Source organism: Uranotaenia lowii, chromosome 3 (genome assembly GCF_029784155.1).
Source record: "Uranotaenia lowii strain MFRU-FL chromosome 3, ASM2978415v1, whole genome shotgun sequence".
Classification (NCBI taxonomy): Eukaryota; Metazoa; Arthropoda; class Insecta; order Diptera; family Culicidae; genus Uranotaenia; species Uranotaenia lowii.
This window is the reverse complement of record NC_073693.1, coordinates 311,299,304-311,321,235: the sequence shown is the minus strand read 5'-3', so window position 1 is coordinate 311,321,235 and position 21,932 is coordinate 311,299,304. Positions and strand designations below refer to the sequence as shown.

Genomic DNA, 21,932 nt, shown 5'->3' with positions numbered 1-21,932 from the left:
AGTAGGAGCATCGAGTTTAAAAATAACGCCCTCAACCCTCAAGCTCTTATCTAACGCTTTTCCTTCTTTTTAACCCCCACCCGCCAGTTATCATCACGAATGCTGCGAGGATAGTCCCACGCCGGACAATCATTTCTTCAAATATGCTGCCCTGGTTTATGCTGAGAATCATCCGGTGATGCGTAACGGGCACGATTGTAACGAAACATTCCAGAATGGGATCACCAACGGGGCGTATTGGTACGAGCTGAATGGGGGCATGCAGGATTTCAACTACGTCTTTAGCAACTGTTTCGAGATAACGTTGGAGCTGAGCTGCTGCAAATATCCGCGGGCCTCAGAGCTGCCTAAGGAGTGGCACAAGAACAAGCGGTCGCTCATTGAGTACATTAAGTTGGCACATGTTGGTGTTAAGGTGAGTGAACAATTTCAATCTCAATCCAGGCTAGAAAAAATCCGAATATCGACTTAAGGATTAAGAAAAAACAGAAAATAAGAACTAAATTCAACTTCCAGAACTCTTATTTAAATTCAGAATTTAGACTTTCATTGCAATTTTAAAACTTAGTATTCAGAGTTCGGAATCAGTTATGTAGGTGAGATTAGGGCATAATGGCCACCTTAAGAAGGACGCTTATTTTACCATACAAAAAAGCTATAATATGTGAGCTTCGTCATTGCCTCGTGTTCAGACACTTAAGGAGTCTTTTTTCTTACTGGATCTGTTCTCCAGAAAAAACAAAAATTCTGTTGATTTTTCAGTTCAAAATATTCTTTTTCCCATACAAACCCAAAAGTTTAAATTTACTAATGTAAACGTTACTTACAAATTCTCCAAAAAATCAGATAAGTTTTAAACCAAAACTAAGTTTTTTAGACTCCAAGGTTTGAGAAATTCAAAAATGACCCCAACTCGACTCAGTCTACAGAGTCCGGCAATTGAACTGCTTCAAAACTTTAGGAGTGATTATTTCGAAGTATACAAAACTGAGTTAGATGACACCTTGTCACCTTGTTAACATTAGGTCTAAGAAGACAGAGGGTATTTTTGTTAATTTTTTAATCAAGTGTTTTTTTGTAAAAATAGTCCTCGAACCTTAACGTAGTGCTTTGATTGCCTAGTTTCAGGCTGTGAAACGGTAGAACGACATATTTCGTGAGTTGTCCAAAGAGTGTATGTATTTTTTTTATTATTTTGGCTCGGAAGATACCTGGAGATCAGAAGTACCCAAGTATAGTATGGTGGTGATCGTCAAGCTACAGTGGCGACACCTACCATGGTGAAGATCATCAAGATGCACCCTGAGAGAATTTCTTGGCGGAGTAACACTAAATTGGCGATAGATTTTAATACACCGGATCAAAATCGCCGTCAGATCTTGGAAGATGATCTTTAGGCCCAGCCTTACAAGATCCTAAGATTTCAAGACCTTTCGTTTGAACAGAAGCAAGAGCGGGTAGAAAGGGCAAAGGCGTAGCTTACGCGGTCCACGCATGAAAAGTTTGGAGAATAAAGTGTCTTCTGCCGGACGCTCTCCTAACACGTCCTAATTTTGGTTGTGGTTGGTGGTTTTTCAGCAGAACTTCTCTTTGGCCTACGAAGGAAAGAAGTCCCAATTTTTGTGTGCGATTTTTTTTCGAGGGTTAATTTCGAGTACGGAGTGGTCGGGGAGTTCGCCGGACCTGAATCCTATGGACTTGGCTGTCTAGCGTATACAGAAGCCCGAAGTCTACTCCACAAAACATGACGGGTTGGAAGTTCTGAAGCGCCATCTAGTTGAATCCTGGGATAAAATACCAAAAAAAACCACCTGCAGGTTTTTTAGAATATGTGCCTTGAGCTTCTGCAGTGGTTAAGCTCAAGGACAAAAAATTGAATGGCGCCAATGGATTTTAAAAATGTGATCTGTTTTGATGTAAATCGTATTAAAGTGTAGAAGAAGCTTTTCAAGCATTTTTTACCTTAAATCGGGGGTTTGTTTGAAACCAACATCAATATCGGATCATTTTTTATTTATCTAGAGTTTTACGATGCCACCAAGAAGTAACAAACTTGATAAAACAAAGTACGATTCCAAATTGGTACCTACTAATAATAAACATCGGTTTAGCAGTTTTACAGATGGAGCCAAAACTGTAACCGGCTTTTTTGTGGATTGTGTTTTTGATCCAGAAGTTTATCATAAAAAATCTTCAAAAATGCAAAAAACATTGGGAAATTGTTTTGGTCAAAACTGTATAAAGTCTCTGGCACTGTTGTAGGTTTTCCTGTTCGACCTTTTTTTTTTAATTGGTATTTTTATAATGTAATTTTTAAACTTATCTTACCAATAATTAAAAATAACGATAAATTTTTAATTATTGGTAAGTAACAAAATATGTACAATTTTTTAGTCTCGAAACGTCGGATGAAATAAAATAATCATCATTTCGAAAATAGACTGCAGTGCCAATTTAAAAACTACACACATCTTGAATTGGCTGTTACATTGTTACAAGTGGTACAACTAACAATCAAGCCCAACACTAGATTCCAAAATGAGTACCTGGGTTCAATACTCATTTCAAGTGTTGTTATTGACAATCAGGTTGGTACCATAATGCACACCGTGACAAGTCAACGTAACCATATAGGGATAATCTGAACAGCGAAATGAATTTTTCAGGTGCAAGAGAACTCATGCGACCCTACATACAAGGATGCTGTTTCAGATAGGTAAAGAGAGGGCTATTAATTGTGTTTATAGGAAATCCCACTTGGCAGATAGGATTGATGGGTAAAAATATTGAAATGTACACAAATAGAAAATTAAATAAAAATAGAAAGAGCTCACCAATTTTTAGTTGTGTTTGCACTGCATTAGCATTCCGCTCTGGGATCTACAACCTGATTCCTATATCTTGTAGTTTATGGTCCTTCCAAATTCATTCCTTTACGAATATTTTCTTCCTTTAACGATTTTCTATCATCCGGAACCTAAGCTGGTTAAACACGGGTTCGATACTCATCCTTGGATAAAAATAATTGACTTGTTTAATTATATTAATAATGATAACGTTTTTCAATGTACTGTTATTATAAATAAGTGTTCAAACGATGGGTTCATATTGATCTATTCAGTATAATTTTTTAAATTGCTATTCGCTTCAAGAACCCAGACTTTTTTAATATTTTTTAAATTAGATAAATTACACTTTTCTAGAAGAAAAGTACGATGATGAGTGCGTTAATCTAATCAGAACTTTCATGGCTTAAGAAATTGCATTTTATCAGTTCATCGAAAAAAAAAATTATGGACCGCAAATGTAGTCTAAAAATCTGATTGTCCAATTGATGGAGTTTTTATCTCCTCAAACTGATAAATATGAGTATAAAATGAAAAATTGCGCAGAATTACGACAAATCACGGTACATAGTGAATCATTTGTATGTAGGAAAATTCACTACAGTAAATGCAATGAACTAAAAAAGAGAGAATGTACTTAGCTTTGAATCCGGAAATCCTTTTCCCTCTATCTATAGTGCCAATAATCCAGTGGTTCAGGGAAGCAGGATTGGTGCTTCAGTGAGTCTCAGTTGAAGACACTTGAGAATTGGACAATTCATCTAAAACACCGGAAACCGGGGTAGCGCAAATCACCTCGGCCACACCACAACAAACCCGTCTGCGTTCCCAGGTACAGCAACAAACGCCACCAAAACTTCAAAATTTTCAATGTTTTGGTTCAACTTCTTCAATTTTCACGTCGAGCAAAATTTTTAACGTCTTGTCCGACCAGTAGATTGCTTTGATCTGAAAATCAATACCACATTTAAAAAAATGTTAACTAATGCCGTTTTCGTTTATCTCCACTCGCGCGGGGCAAAACTTTTTCTGAATAAACAAACAGAATCGTTACCCGGGACGATGCAAATATATGGTTGCTATACTCACCCTTATGCTTACCCTCAACACTGACAACTTTTACGGGGTGCAACCGCCTGCTTGAGGTTCAAATCTCGGGCATAACTAGTGGACTTCTGAATTAATAACCGAACATAATAACAGCAGTTAGGGCAAAACTCGTGGGTAACTAGGTTGCCACTGCCAATAAACGAAAACACTATAATCAGGGCTGGTAGCGAGTCACTTTTTAGTGACTTGGTCACTTTTTTTGGGTCAGTCACTAAAAAGTCACTTTTTTCATCATTTGGTCACTAAAGTCACTATTTTCCGATAAATGGTCACTTTTATCACCAAAAGTCACTTTTTTCACCGAAAATAAACCAATGACAGAGTAATTTGAATTGCGCGTGTTAATATTGACATGAGGCGAAAATACGTAGTAACGGTAAATTACTTGATCAGTCAGTCAGAATTTTTTTCGCCTCCGGCGGAATTTCGACATGAATCACCCTTGGCTTGAGACATTTCGATCTACGACATTATTTGACGTTCATGCATTGAAACTTACTTTGATTGTAGATTTTTATTTTCAGTTCAATCAACCTTTTGTATTGGAACTCAAAACTTGATATACAAAAACCCTATCTCGTCTTTAGAATGGGTTTTTTTAAGAAGTGTAACTAAGATTGAGATTGAAACGAACCATTTTTTTTATAAAAAAAAATCTTTTATGTCATAACAAATGTTGATATGAAATATTCTTAAAAAAAACGGTAATTTCAACTAATTTGGGTTCCCCGAATCTAAATATGCAATATTTCTATCAGCTTTTGTTATTGAAATGACTGTTGAAAATAAATAAAATCTATAGAGAAATTTCTGCACTTTTTTTACAAAAACTCAAATCAAAAACATATTATTTAAAAATAAAAGTTTTATATGAATTGATGAGCTTAAAATTGAATCAAGTTTTTTTACACTTTCTGCCATGATGTCAAAAATATTTGTAATGATATTTTTCCATAATCAGTTATCTATCAATGTTTGATTTCACTTAAACTGATAAATAAAGTAATAAACTCTTTATCACCAAAATTAAATGTGTTCGGCCGAATTTGACAAAATTTCTAGTTTAGGACACTATTTACCAAATCAATAATTCAAAAAATAAGCACCAAAATGGTTATGGTGAAACATGTTTATTAAAAAAATTCTTCCTGAATTGTTTTCAAAACTAATCTTTTTTATTTCCATATTTTTTTCATTTTCAAATAAACTTACCGAATTTTGTTGTACAGTTTTTTTTTCAATTTTCTAATCAGCTTGTCGGATTTTTTTCAATCAAACTTTTTAAATTTTAAGACATATTTTTAACAATTGTTTCCTTGTTTTCAAATTCTGAATTTTCGTGTTCTTCAACCATAAGCCTCCAAATTTTGAAAAATAAAACATAATTTCAACCTTCTGTTCTTTCTAGGACTCAATATTTTAATCAAAAGAGACAAAATATTCTGAGCTCGTAATTTAAAGCTTAAAAACCTGCGATTGAAAATTTAAAAACTTTTAATTATTTTTTTTAATATGAAATCATGTTTTTTGGATCGATCATAATTTTTAAATTAATCTAAAAAGTTAGAAAAATTGTTCTAAGTAGCAACTTTAAAAATAAATTTTAATACGCAGTGTTAACTAACTTTGTATTTGATTTGTGCTTTCGATATTAATAACAAAAGTTTTGAACTCATTATTTTTAACTTTTTATCAGTTTTTATCATTCACGTAATTACTCATTTTCTAACATTTCTTTGTCAGTGTGGTTGAACATGAAGTTATTATTTAAGCTTCAAAAATGAAATTTTGATAACTGGAGGATTTTACTTTATTAAAGGCTTTATGTCTGGCTTCTATAACTGGCACTTTTAAAATAATTATAAATATATTCTTCTTTTTATAAAATTAAATTAAACCATCACACATTGAATAAATTCTGTTCAAAATTCATTCAGTAATCGGTAATTCACATTTTAAATCGTGATTAAATATTTTTTGTTCAAATTAAAAAATAACAGCGGAATTTCTCACTCCACTTCCAGTTGAAAATGAGGAAAAGAATTCCAAATTTAGATGAATAAAAATTAACAATTATTATCATTTTCCCAACATCTATTCATGGTAAGTTTTGTACAAGATTGCTCATTTAGTTTCGAGTTCAGATATTTTTAAATTTTAAATTTGCTAAGAAATTCTTTTGAAACTAATTTAGTTCTTACTTTCTTTCATTTGTAATATGTTTCCAAAATTTTGTTTATCAGTCATTTTTTTTAGTTTTTGTGTTGAACATGAGTGACAAACGGTGTAAGAAAACCCTTTTGTTTTCAATTGTTTATTTTTGGTATTGTTATTATTTTTATCTAAATTTGAATTTCGAACCCCCCCCCCCCCCCCCCTCACATTTTTTGTACTTCAAAGTTTTTTTTTTCGTTCTACATAGTCACTATTTGGTCACTTTTTTCGGTCCTCAAAGTCACTATTTGGTCACTTTTTTTCAAATTTTGGTCACTAAAGTCACTACTATTTCATTGTCAAACCGCTACCAGCCCTGTATAATACACCTTCAGCTGCAAATTTTAAAGCAAAATACCCAATGATTTATTTTCTACAGCGTTCTCAAGGTGAAGCAATTTAATGGGACACTAGACCAGACCCGTGCGAAGGAACCGTCCATGGGGGGGAGGGGTTTGAGGGTTTGGAAATTCAAATTTAGCTAAAAATAACAACATATACAAAAAAATACACAATAAAAAGGAAATGAATTCTTTCCATAATTTTCTCACTCATGATTATCACACAATCTCAAAAAATTATAAATTTTACTGATAAAATAAATTAAAATTTCCAAAACAAACAACTATGAAAGTATCAACTCAATGATATTTTCGGTAAGTCATTGAAAAATTTTACAAAATGGTATACCTTATTCTGAACTAGAAATTTGCTTCAAAATAATTTCCAAGCAGTCTAGTTTTAAAATTTGAAATAAATATATCCATAGTACAGATATTGAAAACATCTGAATTCTAAAATAAATGTCAGGTCAGGTAAAAAATTAACCATGATTGTTAGGAAAATGATAATAGTAGTTAAGTTATTTACTAGTTAAGTTATCTTAATTTACATTTCCTTCATCATTGAAGGGTGAATTAAAAAATTGCGCTGTAGTGTTTGAATTTGAAAAAAACATAATAATCGCGATTTGAAATGTGAATTTTCTATTAATGAAAAATTAAAGTTTTATATTTATAGAACACAAAAATTCAAAATTAAAAAACATAGGCAAACTTATCGAAAATAATTCTAAAAATTTGAATAGGTTGAAATTGAAAAATCTGTACTATAACATTCGAGATATATATTTGAAAATTAAAACAAAATATGAAGATGAAAATTTAAGTTTTTGAACATTTAAGAAGGATCTTTTTTTAATAAACATTTCTTACCATTATAAAAACTTGTTTCTAGACTTTAATAACTAATTCAAGAGAACAGCATTTTTGTGCTTATGTTTTAATGATTCATTAGGCAGATTTAAACGTAGTGAACTCGAATCTTCTGTTGAATATGGACTATCCCATTTTGTTTTGATAATATGGAGTTTTTAGTTGTGTCAGTTTTACGTGATCTTATTCATTGATAACTGATTAACTATCAAACCTATATAATACTTCATTCAATTAAGAAATAATTTTATGATGATGTGTGTTCTAAAACAGTAAAAATCAACAGTTTTTAAAAATTTGAGAAGATATAATTACAAGTATTTTTGACATTACTGCAGAAAGTTAAAAAAAACTTGATTTCATTCACAAAAAATGTTGGAACCTGCAAAACAATCAGATTAAAACTTCTTTCAAAATTCGTTAAATGAGGAAAAGTAAACAAACAGAAAACTCAAAATTACTTGAAGTCTTGATGAAAGTTGATGATTGATTCAAAACTTTTATTTTGAAATGTTATGTTTTTGTTTTCAAGTTTTGTTCAAAAAAGTGCAAAACTTCCTTTAAAATTTTTTGCTTATTTTGATAAGTTTTTCAATAACAACAGCTGATAAAAAAAATGTAAATTTTGTGTAAATGTAATCATGTGTAAATAATCAAAAACTTATTACATAAATGTGATGATGAGTATATAGTAGGACAAGAAACACAAATTAAAATTGATACTGAAATTGGTTTCTTGAAGAATACTTCATATCAGCATAACATTTTTATTGACATAAACGTTTTTTTTAATCAAAATTTATAGTAATAGGGTAGAGGATATTAGATTTTAGATTTGGTTTTGCTTATTCTGTTTATCATAGTGAGAAGTAAACGCCTGTTACATGGTTGGCAACTTGTCGATATATAAAACTAGCTGATCCCATACGAACTCCGTTTCGCTTTCAACTTGGAATATGTCATGAACAGTTTGTATGAAAGTCAATTGCCAAGCATTTTCCAGATTCATTGTTAAGTAATAATTGCAAAAATATTGGATGATCAGCTCGTCTGTCGTCTGCTACTAAATATGAAATCAGGTATCAAAAACCACGTGTATAAATTTCGACTAAATCATTGCATAACAACGCAATTGCCAAAAAGCTAAACCCCTTTCGGGGGCTCTTATAAAAACTTTTATACCTGAAATCGATTGCCCTTCCCTCAAAACTCCCGTGTGCAAATTTCAAAGCAATAAATTGTATTATAACGTCAATATTGCTAAAAACAGTGAAAAATTAATTTATATGGACGACCCCTTTCATCGACCCCTGGCAAAATATTTGACATCTGAGATCGATCGTCCGTCCTTGAAAACTACCTATGGAAATTTTTATCCAAATCCGATGTATAATAACTTCGATATTGCAAAAATATTGAAAGGTTTATATGGACGACCCCCTTTGCCGGCCCCTTACACTAAATTGAATACCTGAAATCCATTGCTCATCTCTCAAAAACCTCGTGTACCAATTTTCGTCTGAATCCGATGTATAATAACGATAATATTGCATCAACAGTGAATAGTTAACATGGACGACCCCTTTGGCCGACCCCTGATTTTAGTTCGTATAAGTGAAATCAGTTATTTGTCCCTAATAACTCCTATGTGCAAATTTTCATCCCAATCCGATGTATAGAAACGACAATATCACTAAGATACTGAAAATTTAATATAGACGACCCCTTTTGCCGGTCTCTTACACTAAATTGGATGCCTCAAATCGATTGCACGTCACTCAAAACTATCGTGTACCAATTTTCATCTGAATACGATGTATAATAACGTCGATATCGCAAAAACAGCGAACAGTTAATATGGACGACCCCTTTGGCTGTCCCTTTACACAAAATTTGACACCTGAAATCGATTGTTAGTCTTTCAAAACACTCATGTGCAAATTTTCAACACAATCCGACGAAAAATAACGTCAATATCGTGAAAACCATATTTGTCTTGTATGGACGACCCCCTTCAGAAGGGGTCATCCAAAAATCTGAAAACATTTTTCATCCTTCCTGGTCCTAATGAGTATCCATGCCAAATTTCAGCTCTCTAGCTCTTAAGACGGCTGAGTCTATAGAGGACAAACAAACAAACAAACAAACAAACAAACAAACATACAGAAATTGCTTTTTATATATATAGATTAGAATTCGATGAATTAATTTGGAAGTTTAAAACTCTGTTCTTGTTAAGTCACACTTCTTAATAAAAACTTATTCTATAGACGAGGTAGGGTTTTTGTATGTAAAGTTTAAAGTTTCAATATATCGGTTAATTTAATTGCAAATAGAAATTTACAATTAAAATTAGTTTCAATTCGTGAACGTCATATAGTGTGGTAATATCAAATGTTTCAAGCCTAGGGTAATTTAAGATTAAATTCCTGGCTTTCCTGTTAACACTTCTCTTTAAACACCTTTCAAGTTCCAGTAATTTTCCGACCTTTATACGGAAAAAATCTTCATGGGTGGGGGGACTCGGCCACTTTAAACTTGAGTGAGAGGCAAGTGAAATGTACATGAGCCGCTTGAAATGAAAAAATCTGATTTTTCACTTTTAAGTGAATCTTCTAGTGTTTTTAAAGTGTGATTTTGGGTTCAGTGTATGGCTACTTCTCTTCAAACACTTCAAACTCTTCAAACAGTTCAAAACTCTGGCCAGTATTTATCAAACAAAGTTTAAAACAGCAATTGAGTAATAAAGATGGATGTCGAGAAACCGGCAGCATCACATGGACTGGTGATGACCGATATAGGAGAGGCGAGAAGAGATATTTTTTGGTTTTTGCTAATTGAACGATTACTTGGAAGCTGAATAGAAGGCCGTTCAAATCTGTAATGAAACTTAAATAATATAATCAATAATATAAAACAAACATTGATTATGCTAACTAAGCTGTGTTTGACCTGTTTGAAGAGACTTTTGGTTTCTTGGGTAACACTTATAACTTAATTATGAGTTTCTAAATAAACTTTTTTCTCTAAATTTTTTTTTCGGCATTTTTTATTTTTATTTATCAACATCTCGATCATGATACTTCCAACAGCTCTAAAATTTTGATCATCTCTTAATCAAAGTGCAACCTTTCAATAAAAATATTGGTGGCAATATTCCGATTTTTGTCCACCTGATCCCAAGCAACCAAAAGTTCGGATAACATTCCTCTATCAGGTTTGATCAGCTTAATCGAGTATGCTAATATAACTTCTTTTCAGCTCAATTTTTAAGTAGTTAAACGAACTTTAAAGTTGACAAAAAGTTCGCATAAATCGTCAAACAACTTCTAACCAGCTTAAAAATCCACTTTATAAGCAGCATAAAAAATCGAAAAAATTACTCTTCCGCTCCTTCAATTGCCTTCTCAAGTCTGCTATTTTGATTCATATTAATCAACTATATTTGTTACTAACTCACATTACATTTAAAAAACACGTTCTTACCAAGCCTCGAACCCGAGCTCACCGCTTGAAAGTTGAGATCCATACTTATTGCCCTATATGAACATCATGAGTAGGCAACGATTTTACTCGATGTGATGGTTTTCTTTAAAACGACTTTCAGGTTCTTTATTTCTACTTAATTCCCACTTTCAAGCTGTTAAAAAGTTCTTCCGGAACTTAATGTGTACTTCATATAGTTGTTTCCCAAGTAACAATATGTGTTTATTTATGCAAACACGTGTTGAAGTTCGAAAAAAAGTAGATTTTAGCCTTTAAATCTACTTCAAAGTTTCTATAATACGAAGTTGTTTTTGAATGCCCGTTGGAACTAATTAAAAACTTTCAAGTTCACAAAATAGTACAGCAGAGATTTTTTACGAACTATTGAGCTGTACAAAAAGACTTGCAACCCTTTGATAGCTACTTGATTTTGAAAAAAATGAGAAGTACGTAACAAGTAGATTGTTTTTCTTCATACAAACTTTAAAGTTCCCAAAAAGTAGAAACAGAAACCAAAACAGTACTTTAAAGCTTTTTTTGAGTATTGGCTGAACTTGATAAAGAATGAAGCTCCATGGACCTCGAAAAAGCATTTTGAACAGCAAAAAAGTTCCACAGAACTTTTGTACAGCTATATATGAACTTATTAGTTCGTTCCTTAAGTGATATTCGAACTTTTGGTTGCTTGGGATGTGATCTAGTACCAGGCAGGTTCAACTGTGTTCGATTCATACTGTTGGCCTCGATCACGAAAGACTAGCGTTCTACCCAAACCAAGCTGTGACCAAAGCCTGGCATAAACATTATTTGCATAAAATTGAATAAGCTTACATCGATTTTATGTACTGGAAGAAGTAAAGTATAAATAAAAGAATTTAGGAAGAGTTTGAAAATTGTGTTCATACAGCAGTTCTGTAACGTCTTCAATCGAGCAACAATAGACAGAGATGCCTTTCCCCACACTGAGATAAGGTAGTTAAACTGAAAGTGTTGAATGCAAAGAAAAATTTCATAAAAATACCACACGGTACAAAGTTCCTAATTCTCCAAAGAATGCCATTCAAGGACGATGTTTTTTTTTTTTTTTTTTTGAGTATTTTATTAATATGAAAACTCCAGAAAAGTGTTTCATCCAGTGCCAATCCCAAATATTTAAAGTTATGAACTTTTTCAATTGTAGAACTTGCAAAATAAAGGCGACTACTATAACTGGAGATAATTCTCCATTCAAAAGATCATGCATTTAGATTTCAATAAGTTTGAAGTTAGCAGATTACTGTTGAAATATTTGTGAAGTGTTTCAAAGTCTTTTTCCATTTGTTTAATAATGATCTTTGGATAATTCTCAGTATAGAAAATGCCGTTTAATGGCAAATTGCTTACATCGTTTATGTATAAAAAAAATAATAATGGTCCAATATTACTGCCTTGTGGTACACCCAAATCAAGGGGTTCTAAGGAGTTTTCTGTTTGGTCAACGAAAATGCCATAACGATCAACGTTTTATATGAGGACTTCGTGATCTAAAGTTTCAAAGGCTTTTATAAAGTCCAAAAACAATCCTCCAACGATTTTTTTTCTGTCTTTATTTCCTATGACAGAATCAATCAGTTCACACATAAATAGCTATCAGTTTAGGGCAACCGGCTTTTAAGCCATATTGAAAATTATATAGAATGTTGTATTCATTTATGAATTGGTTTAGTCTGCTCATTAGAAGTTTTTCAAACAATTTACTAAATACGCTAAGTGTTGAAATTGGAAGGTAATTGCTGATACACGTGGCATCACATGATTTAAAGAAGGTAACAACTTTTTCAATTTTTAAGGTTTTGGATAAATTTCAGTTCCAAGAATATTATTGAAGCATTCAGAAAGTATTCTTAAAATTCCAAACAATTAGATTTGAGCAAGTTGCAAGGTATTTTATAAGGACCACTATATTTTTGTTTTTTTAGAAAGTGGATTATGAGGATATCTTCGTTACTAGTTGCTGGACGCATGAAAATGCCCAAGCAACCAAAAGTACCATAAAACAGGTACAAAAACGCTTACTCAGCCTCATCATTGATATGAAGTGCGTTCTATGCAGCTCAAAATTTAAATTCTTATTGATACTTTCAAGTTCCAAAACAAGTCTTAATGATCTTCTATTCAGCTTACAGCGGCCTCTTAATTAAGCTTCCAAAAAATTGCAAAATGAGCAAAAAATCTCTCTCTATCTCAACTGAAACCTTGGCTTCGGTTCATATCACCTTCTCTTGATTATTTACTATGTTCTGTACCGGTGCCGCCATGATGCCACGCGCCGGATTCCAAATTCAACGAATTGCTCAATTGCTTCTTACCTACATTTCCTACATATATAGCATCAGAATGGTCACTCAATTACTAAATTACTTATTTAAAAAAAAACTTGCCCGGCTTGGGGATCGAACCAGACCTTCGTGATGAGAATCGAACACGCTTCCACTAGACCACGCCTAGCTAGATGTTGTTCTAACTGGAACTAAAACTCGAAGTGGTTATTTGATTTTGAAAGCACACCAATGCACTTTTTGTGACTCATCCCGTTTTGAGCACCTTACCAAATCCCGTTTTGAGCACTTTTGTGCCCTTTATGTGACTTAAGTCTCGTATAACTTACATATAGATCACTTTTGCAACTTTCAAGTTCGTTAATGAGCACATATAGTTCACTCATGGGAATTGGGCAAAACAAGTCACATTCAACGTACATATTAATCACTTTTGCAACTTTCAAGTTCATTTATGAGTACATAAAGTTTATTAAAGAGAATTGGGTAGTTGTTTCTCTTTGTCAGAAAATATGTAACTTTCAATGCCTTCGTTCAAGTAAATATGTGACTTTTGATTGCTTGGGTAGTATCTGAAACTCTCTTTAGTAAAATAGGAATCTCTATCGTTGACAAATTTCTTTTTATTTGTTTGTATTGCGATAGTTCACATTCAGGTTCATCTCTGACCTCGATTTTTTCTTGGAAGTTCCCAAAAGAGTGTTAATATTTTTTTCATAATTTTGCAAGTGAAGAGTTGTTAAGAAGGTTTTCAGAAGCGTTTCTTTTTTCATGATTATCTCATACAAATTTCGACCTTCTTGGAATCATCAGAACATTAATTTCCATTCCAGGGTTTGGTAACGGACACAAATGGGCTACCGATCAAGGACGCCGACATCATCGTCGACGGTATCAACCAGAACATCCGTACAACCCCACTTGGCGAGTACTGGCGCCTGTTGGTTCCTGGAAACTACAAAATCCGTGTCGAAGCTGTTGGGTGAGTTCTATCATTATTCAAATATTTTCGGGTTGACTCAATGTGATGGTTGATTTTGCGTCACCAGATACTACCCGAGCAACGAAGTCCCAATCACGATCACAGCCGAACAGACGCTCCTGGTGAACTTCAGCCTCAAATCGTACGACATCGATGAAGGTAAATAAGACGGCTGAGCGTCGTCGTCATCGTCCTGGTGGGGGTCAGCCGAGGGCGCTCCAGCCAGTCCGGGTCAGCTTAAACATCTCTACAGTATTAACTTTAGTCGGTCACCAACCCCACCAAAACCCGGTGATTCGGTGGAGCAGCCCAGGCAACCCAGTATTCAGCCGATGCATCAACATCGTCATATAACTACTACGGTAGAAGTGTTGCCAGTGCTGCCTCTTGGGCAGTTTAGCGGCACCATGCCTAACACAATCATCACTACTAACACTAACACAATTAGAACACTGGGTTCGGTTATCAAGCTTTTCGCCATAGATCATGACTTTGCCGAATGTCGATAGAGTGAAGAATTGATGGTTTGTACAAGGCCAGTCTCGGCTATTGACATTCGGTGAATAATTTACTTCAAGCACTTCTTTTTAAATTATATTACACACTGAACACACTGCCTCTGCTTCTGACTCCTCCCTCTGAATCTCATCACATTTGTATTTTAGTTTATCATAACCTGAAGCTTCATTTTGTGTTTAAGGAATAAAGCAAACGAATGCATAGTTGCACAAACACTCATATTTCACCTTTGTTTCTTGTTATCCGGAGCGAGTAAACGCATCGTTTATCATAACGACAGCCCTGTCATTCCATAGTGGTGCAATCTGGCGGTGAGAGTATGCACTTACCAGACCGCTCCATTTATTTTGTTCTCTATTTTTGCGTCATAATTGAATTTCAGTTTTATACCGAAGACCATACTATCGACCTTTACCCATACCACAACACCAACCATGGACCACATACCCTGCTATCCAAAAACAGAGAGAAAGAAGACCAAAAAAACCAACTCAGCTCATCAAAAACAACAAAAAGTTCAACTCTCCTTACAAAACAAACACTTCTCCGCGGTTTCCAGTTTATTTGAACCCTTACTATGGTAACCGTCACTACGCCATACCCTATTACCAGAACCGATTTTAGTCAAGACGACATGAGAGAACTCTTCAAATCAATAGACAAACATTGTAAGCTACAAAGCAGCAAAACAAAAACAATTCCGTTTCAGCTTTTATTCCCCAAAATACAAACACATCTGTATTGCTAGCGTAGTTGTCAGTTGATCGCATGTCCACCATCTTTAACACAAAACAAACAATCACTTGGTGATGGAACAGACGAAAAAACAGAAGGAAAAAACATGCACAACAACTTATACATATACACATTTAAATGTAAATTTTCATATAAATATTATATACCCGCTATAAATAGGAAACTGTATGTCAAACATGCACACACCCGTTCGAACAAAAAATAGAACAAATAACCACGATAAAATCTCGATCCTTTCGATCCCATCAGGCTGTTTTCTGTAGCTGTGTAACAACCATTAAAAAAACCAATAATACAAATACAAGCTACCGCCTACTATAAGACAAGCAAAAATCGTCCTCAGATGTGATGTTGGTGAAGGCACAGAATTCTTCTCTTCAACATTCTTCCTTTCTCCTCGAAACTCTAGCAAAGCAAAAATCAAATTGTTGTAGATGTTTTAACCAAAAAACTGCTGTATTATTCATTGAATGAAACCCCAATACAAAAACAAACACACAAACACTTTGAAAAATAAGAACAAATTAATTCGATCAAATCATTGTGTTGTAAAACTTGTGTATAGAATACCAACCAAAAAGAACAAAACTGTTTTCTCTGATTACATCTATGAAGAAACAAATATTATAAAAATAAAAATGTATGAAATAAAGCAATTTTCCCAAAAAGTATGCTCCTCAGAACAAAAAAACCAATCCGTCTTTCATTACGACTTTTTTTTAAGTTTGTTTTTCTCATTTGAAATTCGATAAAAAAAAATTGATAACTTTTATTTCTTCTTAAATGTGTATGTGTGTAGGGTGTAGTGAGTTTAATCGCTTGCGCGCTTTAACAGTTAAAAAAAAACAACAATAAACAGTGAATGCCGTGCTACCAAATGCTACTTACCTACTTTTAAGACGAACCTATAGAGACAAATAGTTAAGGTGGGTCATGGTACTACATATAAGTATTTTAGCTCGCTAACGATATAACCTTGTAAATTGTAACTTTCGCTAAGAGTGCTATTAATGTCGAATGCATTGTGCTCGTAACTAATAAAACACACGATTTTGGTTTGTACATTGACAGTTTCAGATAAGACCAAACATCCGAGGGTCGTACGGCAGCAACCGGATCAGTATGGATTCCTGATTCCACCCAAGTTCGAGCACCATAACTACACTGCCATGACGAGGTGAGTAAAATTTATATCAGGGCCTCCGACTGTCCGAACAACCGAATAACAAGTTAGAAAAAGTAGTGGGCTCATTTTACCGCCCTAGGGAACACCGACATTTAGTATTTAAAAAAAAGCCGTAAAATATTGTTTATTCCTGAAATGTAGCCTATTGAACTGAACAATTTTAATGTTCAGATTTCACTTAATCATTTAAATATTTAACCCCTGAGCCGCATCAAGAAAACGAGTTGTAAAAAAATGAAAAAATCCAAATGTTGGGACAACAAAACACAAATCATAAAATCTAATGTTCTGATTTTTTCTTGGTACATCTTCGTACCTGAGAATTATCACATTTTCAAAGGTGATGGAAAGTATAAGATATACATGAGATATCAAAGAATTTCTGGAAATTGCGTGTTCAAGTTCCGTTGGTAAACCGGTGTATTTTTTTTTTTTTTTGAAAAAATCATGGTATTTACGGCTAATGTTCTTCTTTCTTTGATAAAGGGGATAAGTGCACAACGAGCATATCATATCAATCAAAAGAAAACCATCAACCAGCATATCAAAAGAAAACCAGCTTGATTCTCAAATAACGAAAAAATTATATTTTTTTATGGATAATTATAATAGATAAATCCTCTTGGTCTAAAATGTATAAAAATGATGTACATTGTTTCTCAAGTTTAATCTTCATTGAAGTTTTCATATTTCACTGTAATCAATTTTAAAATGCGTTTTTACTTTAACTTGTTGACTCTGGGCGAACAGAGACCATTGATCGAGCCATGATGAGCATATTCTACCGTAAAACCTAGCAACGATTTCAACTTGATGAAGTCAACTTAATTATAGTCCTATTTGCCGCTGGTAGTGTTCGTGAAATTATGCTGGTTGTTTCACCAACACTTTTCAGTTTTGGGACAATTAACCTAAAAAACGACCATGTGCGTCGACTGGCTGCCCGTTTTTTGTACCGAGAGTTTTTGAGGTTAATTGTCCCGTCTAATCTGTACACGCTCAGCAAGTGTGCGTAAGAAATGTCAAAAACAACTCTATAGAGTTATAGCTTGACAGATTTCATCTGAGGAGTTGGCCTAGAGGTAAGATGTCGGAGAGGTAACTCAAAGATCTCGAGTTCGATTCTTGGTCGAGGCGATTTTTTTTCATTTACCACTGATTATCATTATTATCATTCGCCAAACAAAGCACCAGAAAAATAAAGTTTGTGTTTGTGTGATTTTTTTTTTAGCGAATACAAACACATATTGGATCTTAACGAAAATTGAAGTTTCCTCGAAGAGAATCCATTAACTTAACACCAAGTCGTACATCTTTCGAGGATATTTTGGCACCTTACAAATGCTAACACCATCAACCCACAGAAAGTCATCAACTCTGTTTGCCGTGACCGGGTTTCGATCTCATGACCATTGGCTTAGAAGACTATTCTACAAACACACATACATTATTTTGTTGTTGCTTTGTTTGATGGAGGATGTGACTAGCCGTATAAAAGAAAAAAATCGCCTCGTCCAGGAATCGAACATAAGTCCTCTAAGTAACCTCTCCGACACCGTTCCACTAGGCCATAGGTCGGCAACCTGCGGCTCGCGAGCCGCATGCGGCTCTTTTGATGTCAAGCTGCGGCTCTTTAGTTAACTGCACTAATGTTATATATATTTTTGAATAAAATATTTATAAGATCTTGCTAAAGTGATAATTAAATCTTATGACCTGGCACACGGATTTTCATAGGTTCAGAAAAGAATTTTAAAATTGCATCCACTGAAGGAACAAGCGGAAAGGACCAAATGACAAAATAGCATTTTTAGAAGCCTAATTTTACAATTTCTTTGCTTTTTACTGTTTTTGAAGCATCAGCATAGAAATCAAGAATTAGTTTACCATTAACTGTAAATGCAAAGATTCTTCTTCAGCAAACATTCTTCATTTAAAATCTATTCCAAAGCAAAAATCCTGTGGATGATTTTTTCATGAATAGAAATCAGTTTTTCTTTCCATAAAACCAAGTTCCAAATAAAATCAAGTTTCGCCTTATATTTGTGATCTTCAGCTGAAATTTTAAAATTACGTTACCAATCAATGTTATAGAACTCAATTTACCATCTAAATCGGAAATTGAATTTTTAGTATTATTTCTAAATCCAAATTCTGAACCTGCATTCGAAAGTTGAATTTTTAATCTGTTTCCGAATTTCAATACGCTTTCTAAATCTTAATTCAAATTCAGAATAAAAAAAATGAACCAAGATGTGAAATATATTCCAAGGCCTTCAAGCATGAATCTATAATTATAGATTGTTTTTTTCATCCGACTTGCAAATCTGAATTTTAATATGAATTTTTAATGAAGATCTGGTTCCGAATTTTCAGTTGTGGATGGCCATTTTTAAGCTTGGTTATACCTGAATTTAGCATAAGAATTAAGTTCAAGATTTTTTAATCTTAAAACAAAACAAATACTCAGAACGGTTTCTAATATTCTTTTTTCCAAATACTTAAAATTAACCTTTTTAATTTTGAAAATGCATATACATTGTGAAATTCATGGATCAAATTTTGTATGAACCAGGATTTCCAAACTTTATCTTTCTATCAAAAGTTTCCAATAATTATTCGAATTTCAAATCAAAAATCTTAAACTCGATACAGAAAACAAAATATAAAAACAGAAATACAATTATGATTTTGACAGTTAGGAACCAAAATTGCTGGAATGAATTGATTCTCATTTAAAATTTAATATAAAGAACAGAGTTTCAATCAACAAGTGAGAAAATTTTTAATAACTGTTGCAGAATTTTAAACCTGGGATTATTGTGGGTTGACTTGACTTGAATTAGAACTGGTGCTAAAGTTACAGATCAAGTTTGTTACTTGAATAACCTTACTCAATCATCAAAATTTTATTGAGAACCAAAAATTGAGTGTTGAGTAAAAACCTCGCTTGCTTTTCTTGGACCCTGATGGGAGAGGGTTTAGTACCCAAAGCATTCCAATTTACCGCTTCATCCGGAGCTTGCCCAGATTTTCTAAGAAAAAAAATTTGATGATGCCAGACCCGGCCTGGTTACCGTATATCGAGGAAAAAGGCCCGGTTTTTCCAGGATTATTCACAATTTTTTTTATGAAATTCCAAATTTTCCACTAATTTTTCAAAATAAATTCGCATGCATTTTTTTAAACTGTTAAATAAGATTTGAACGCCTCTGATGTGCCTTGGTAAAGAAAATCATTTTTCTTGTGTTTATTTTTCAGCTTTTTTCTTGTCTTTTTCGAAAAGTACGTTGATTTTGTCTGGATTTGCCCGGATTAAAAAAATGAATGAGATTTTGAATTTTCCAGATGCATAAAATTCTGAAGACTCGTTCGCTTGATGTCATGAATTTTTAAAATTCTACCAGTTGTCAAGAGCATAATTTTTGAAGATTAAAATTTTCGACTAAATAAATGTTATTGATTTTTACCTCATACTTCTAGATTTTGGAAAGAATTTACTAAGTCTGGAGAGTGTCTTAAAAAAGCTATTCAATATAAAAAAAATATTTCTCTTTACTTCGTTATTTTAAAAGCTTGTCTTTGCCGAAGATATTATAAACATTATTCTTTTGTAAATAAGTAAAATCCTTCGCATTATCATCATGCAAAGCATTCATATAAGCTTTATATGCACTTAAATCTTTCTTGACTCGATTTTGCCAACATATTCACATTGACATACATTCAAACCATGTAAGAAGAGTTGACGATCCAGAAGAGATGTTCTTAAAGATAATCAGAAACGGAATAAAAAGAAAAATCCAAGCGTTAGAGGAAAAAAAACTAACGCATTTGAAGTTATTTTCGAAAAAGTAATGTTCATTGATCATTCATTTATTTTGATTTTTTTTTAATTAAAAAAAAATCTTTAATGTGGCTCTTTCAAACTCCAAAATGTTCAAAATTTGAGGTTTTTGGCTCCTCCGACTGAAAAGGTTGCCGACCACTGCACTAGGCCAACTAGTCAGATGAAATCTGTCAAGCTGTATTTCTTTAATTTAGATAACTTCATCGAGTTGAATTCGATGCTAGTTTCTACGGCAGAAAATGCTCGTTGTACCCCTATTAATGATGCTTATATTGCCCCAGGGAAGGGTGTTCTTATTATAGGGCTATAGTGACCAATTTTCAGCTTCCGTTGTTGGAAAATGGCTTGAAAAAAAGAATTCAATTCGTGTTTTTATAAATGTTATGAAAATATTTAAAAATGTAGGTACATGACTTTTTTATTTAATCTCTACATGGGATGAGTTTGAAGTTTTTAGCTGGGAAATTATTGTTCGGCAGACTGAAAATTTATTATTTTGGAAATGTTTACAGTTTTATTCAAATTGGCAATTTTGACTTTACTTAGAAATCTTTGACTTGACTTTGAGTTTTTAATGGACTTTTTTTAACGTTCAGCTCAAGTCCAAATTAGATTTTTGAAATTCTTGAAAATATTGACACTATTACCTGATTTATTTTTAACTTTAAAACTTTCAACATAGCACTCCCGAGGTCTGCCTCCATTGTTGAACAATACCTTATACAGCTTACTTTGTGAGAAACATCTAAACTTTGCTCACGTATATTTTGCAATTAGAAGGACATTTTACGTGGTGTCTGTCATAGGATCTTCTGAGTCTCATCTGCACAGACCTTTACAAGATACTTTTAACATCAGGTATCAGGTATCAGAAAATGGGCAGGCTTGATAGCGGCACGTTATCCAAACAAACGGGAAAATTGTGCCTAGCCTTTTTTTTTACAGATTTCATCATATACCTGAGAAACCTGAAAACCATAAAAGGATTAGAAAAAAAAAATATTTAGGGCATAAAGCCGATCCACGTAGGAATTTTGAAGCATTGAAGCTTATAACCACGTTGGGTGAAAAATGACAGATTGTTATTTTAGTTTAAATTCTTAGAATGAGATACACTTATATCAGGATAGGCGGGAGTACATAAAAGCTTTCTAGCAATCGAAAAACAGGCATATATGAGCTAAAAGAATCATACATTATTGATTCACAACTACAAAATTCAGGAGATTTGAGTTTACAATGATCAGAAAATGTTCTAACCAGGATGCTACAATGAGGGCAAATAAACGATTTTATAATGGCAAAGTTGGCATTTAGCCTGTCCACATAGGGATTTTTAAGCAATGAAACTTTTTCAATCAAAATATTGGAAATAAGGACTTTTTTTTTAACTTCCTTTGTAAATTCTGACATACATTAAAAAAAATGAAGTCGGGCAAAAGAGGGACATG

The 21,932-nt window shown here is 33.3% G+C and overlaps 1 protein-coding gene across 1 annotated transcript in view; it reads left to right on the top strand.

Annotated features, from left to right (window-relative positions):
• LOC129754318 (carboxypeptidase D-like) overlaps positions 1–21,932 on the top strand; it is a 59,861-nt gene that overhangs the window by 24,810 nt on the left and 13,119 nt on the right. The window contains exons 3-6 of the mRNA XM_055750293.1: positions 88–415; positions 14,022–14,170; positions 14,238–14,329; positions 16,517–16,622. Of these exons, the coding sequence (XP_055606268.1) occupies positions 88–415; positions 14,022–14,170; positions 14,238–14,329; positions 16,517–16,622 (675 nt within the window). The remainder of the gene's footprint in view (positions 1–87; positions 416–14,021; positions 14,171–14,237; positions 14,330–16,516; positions 16,623–21,932) is intronic.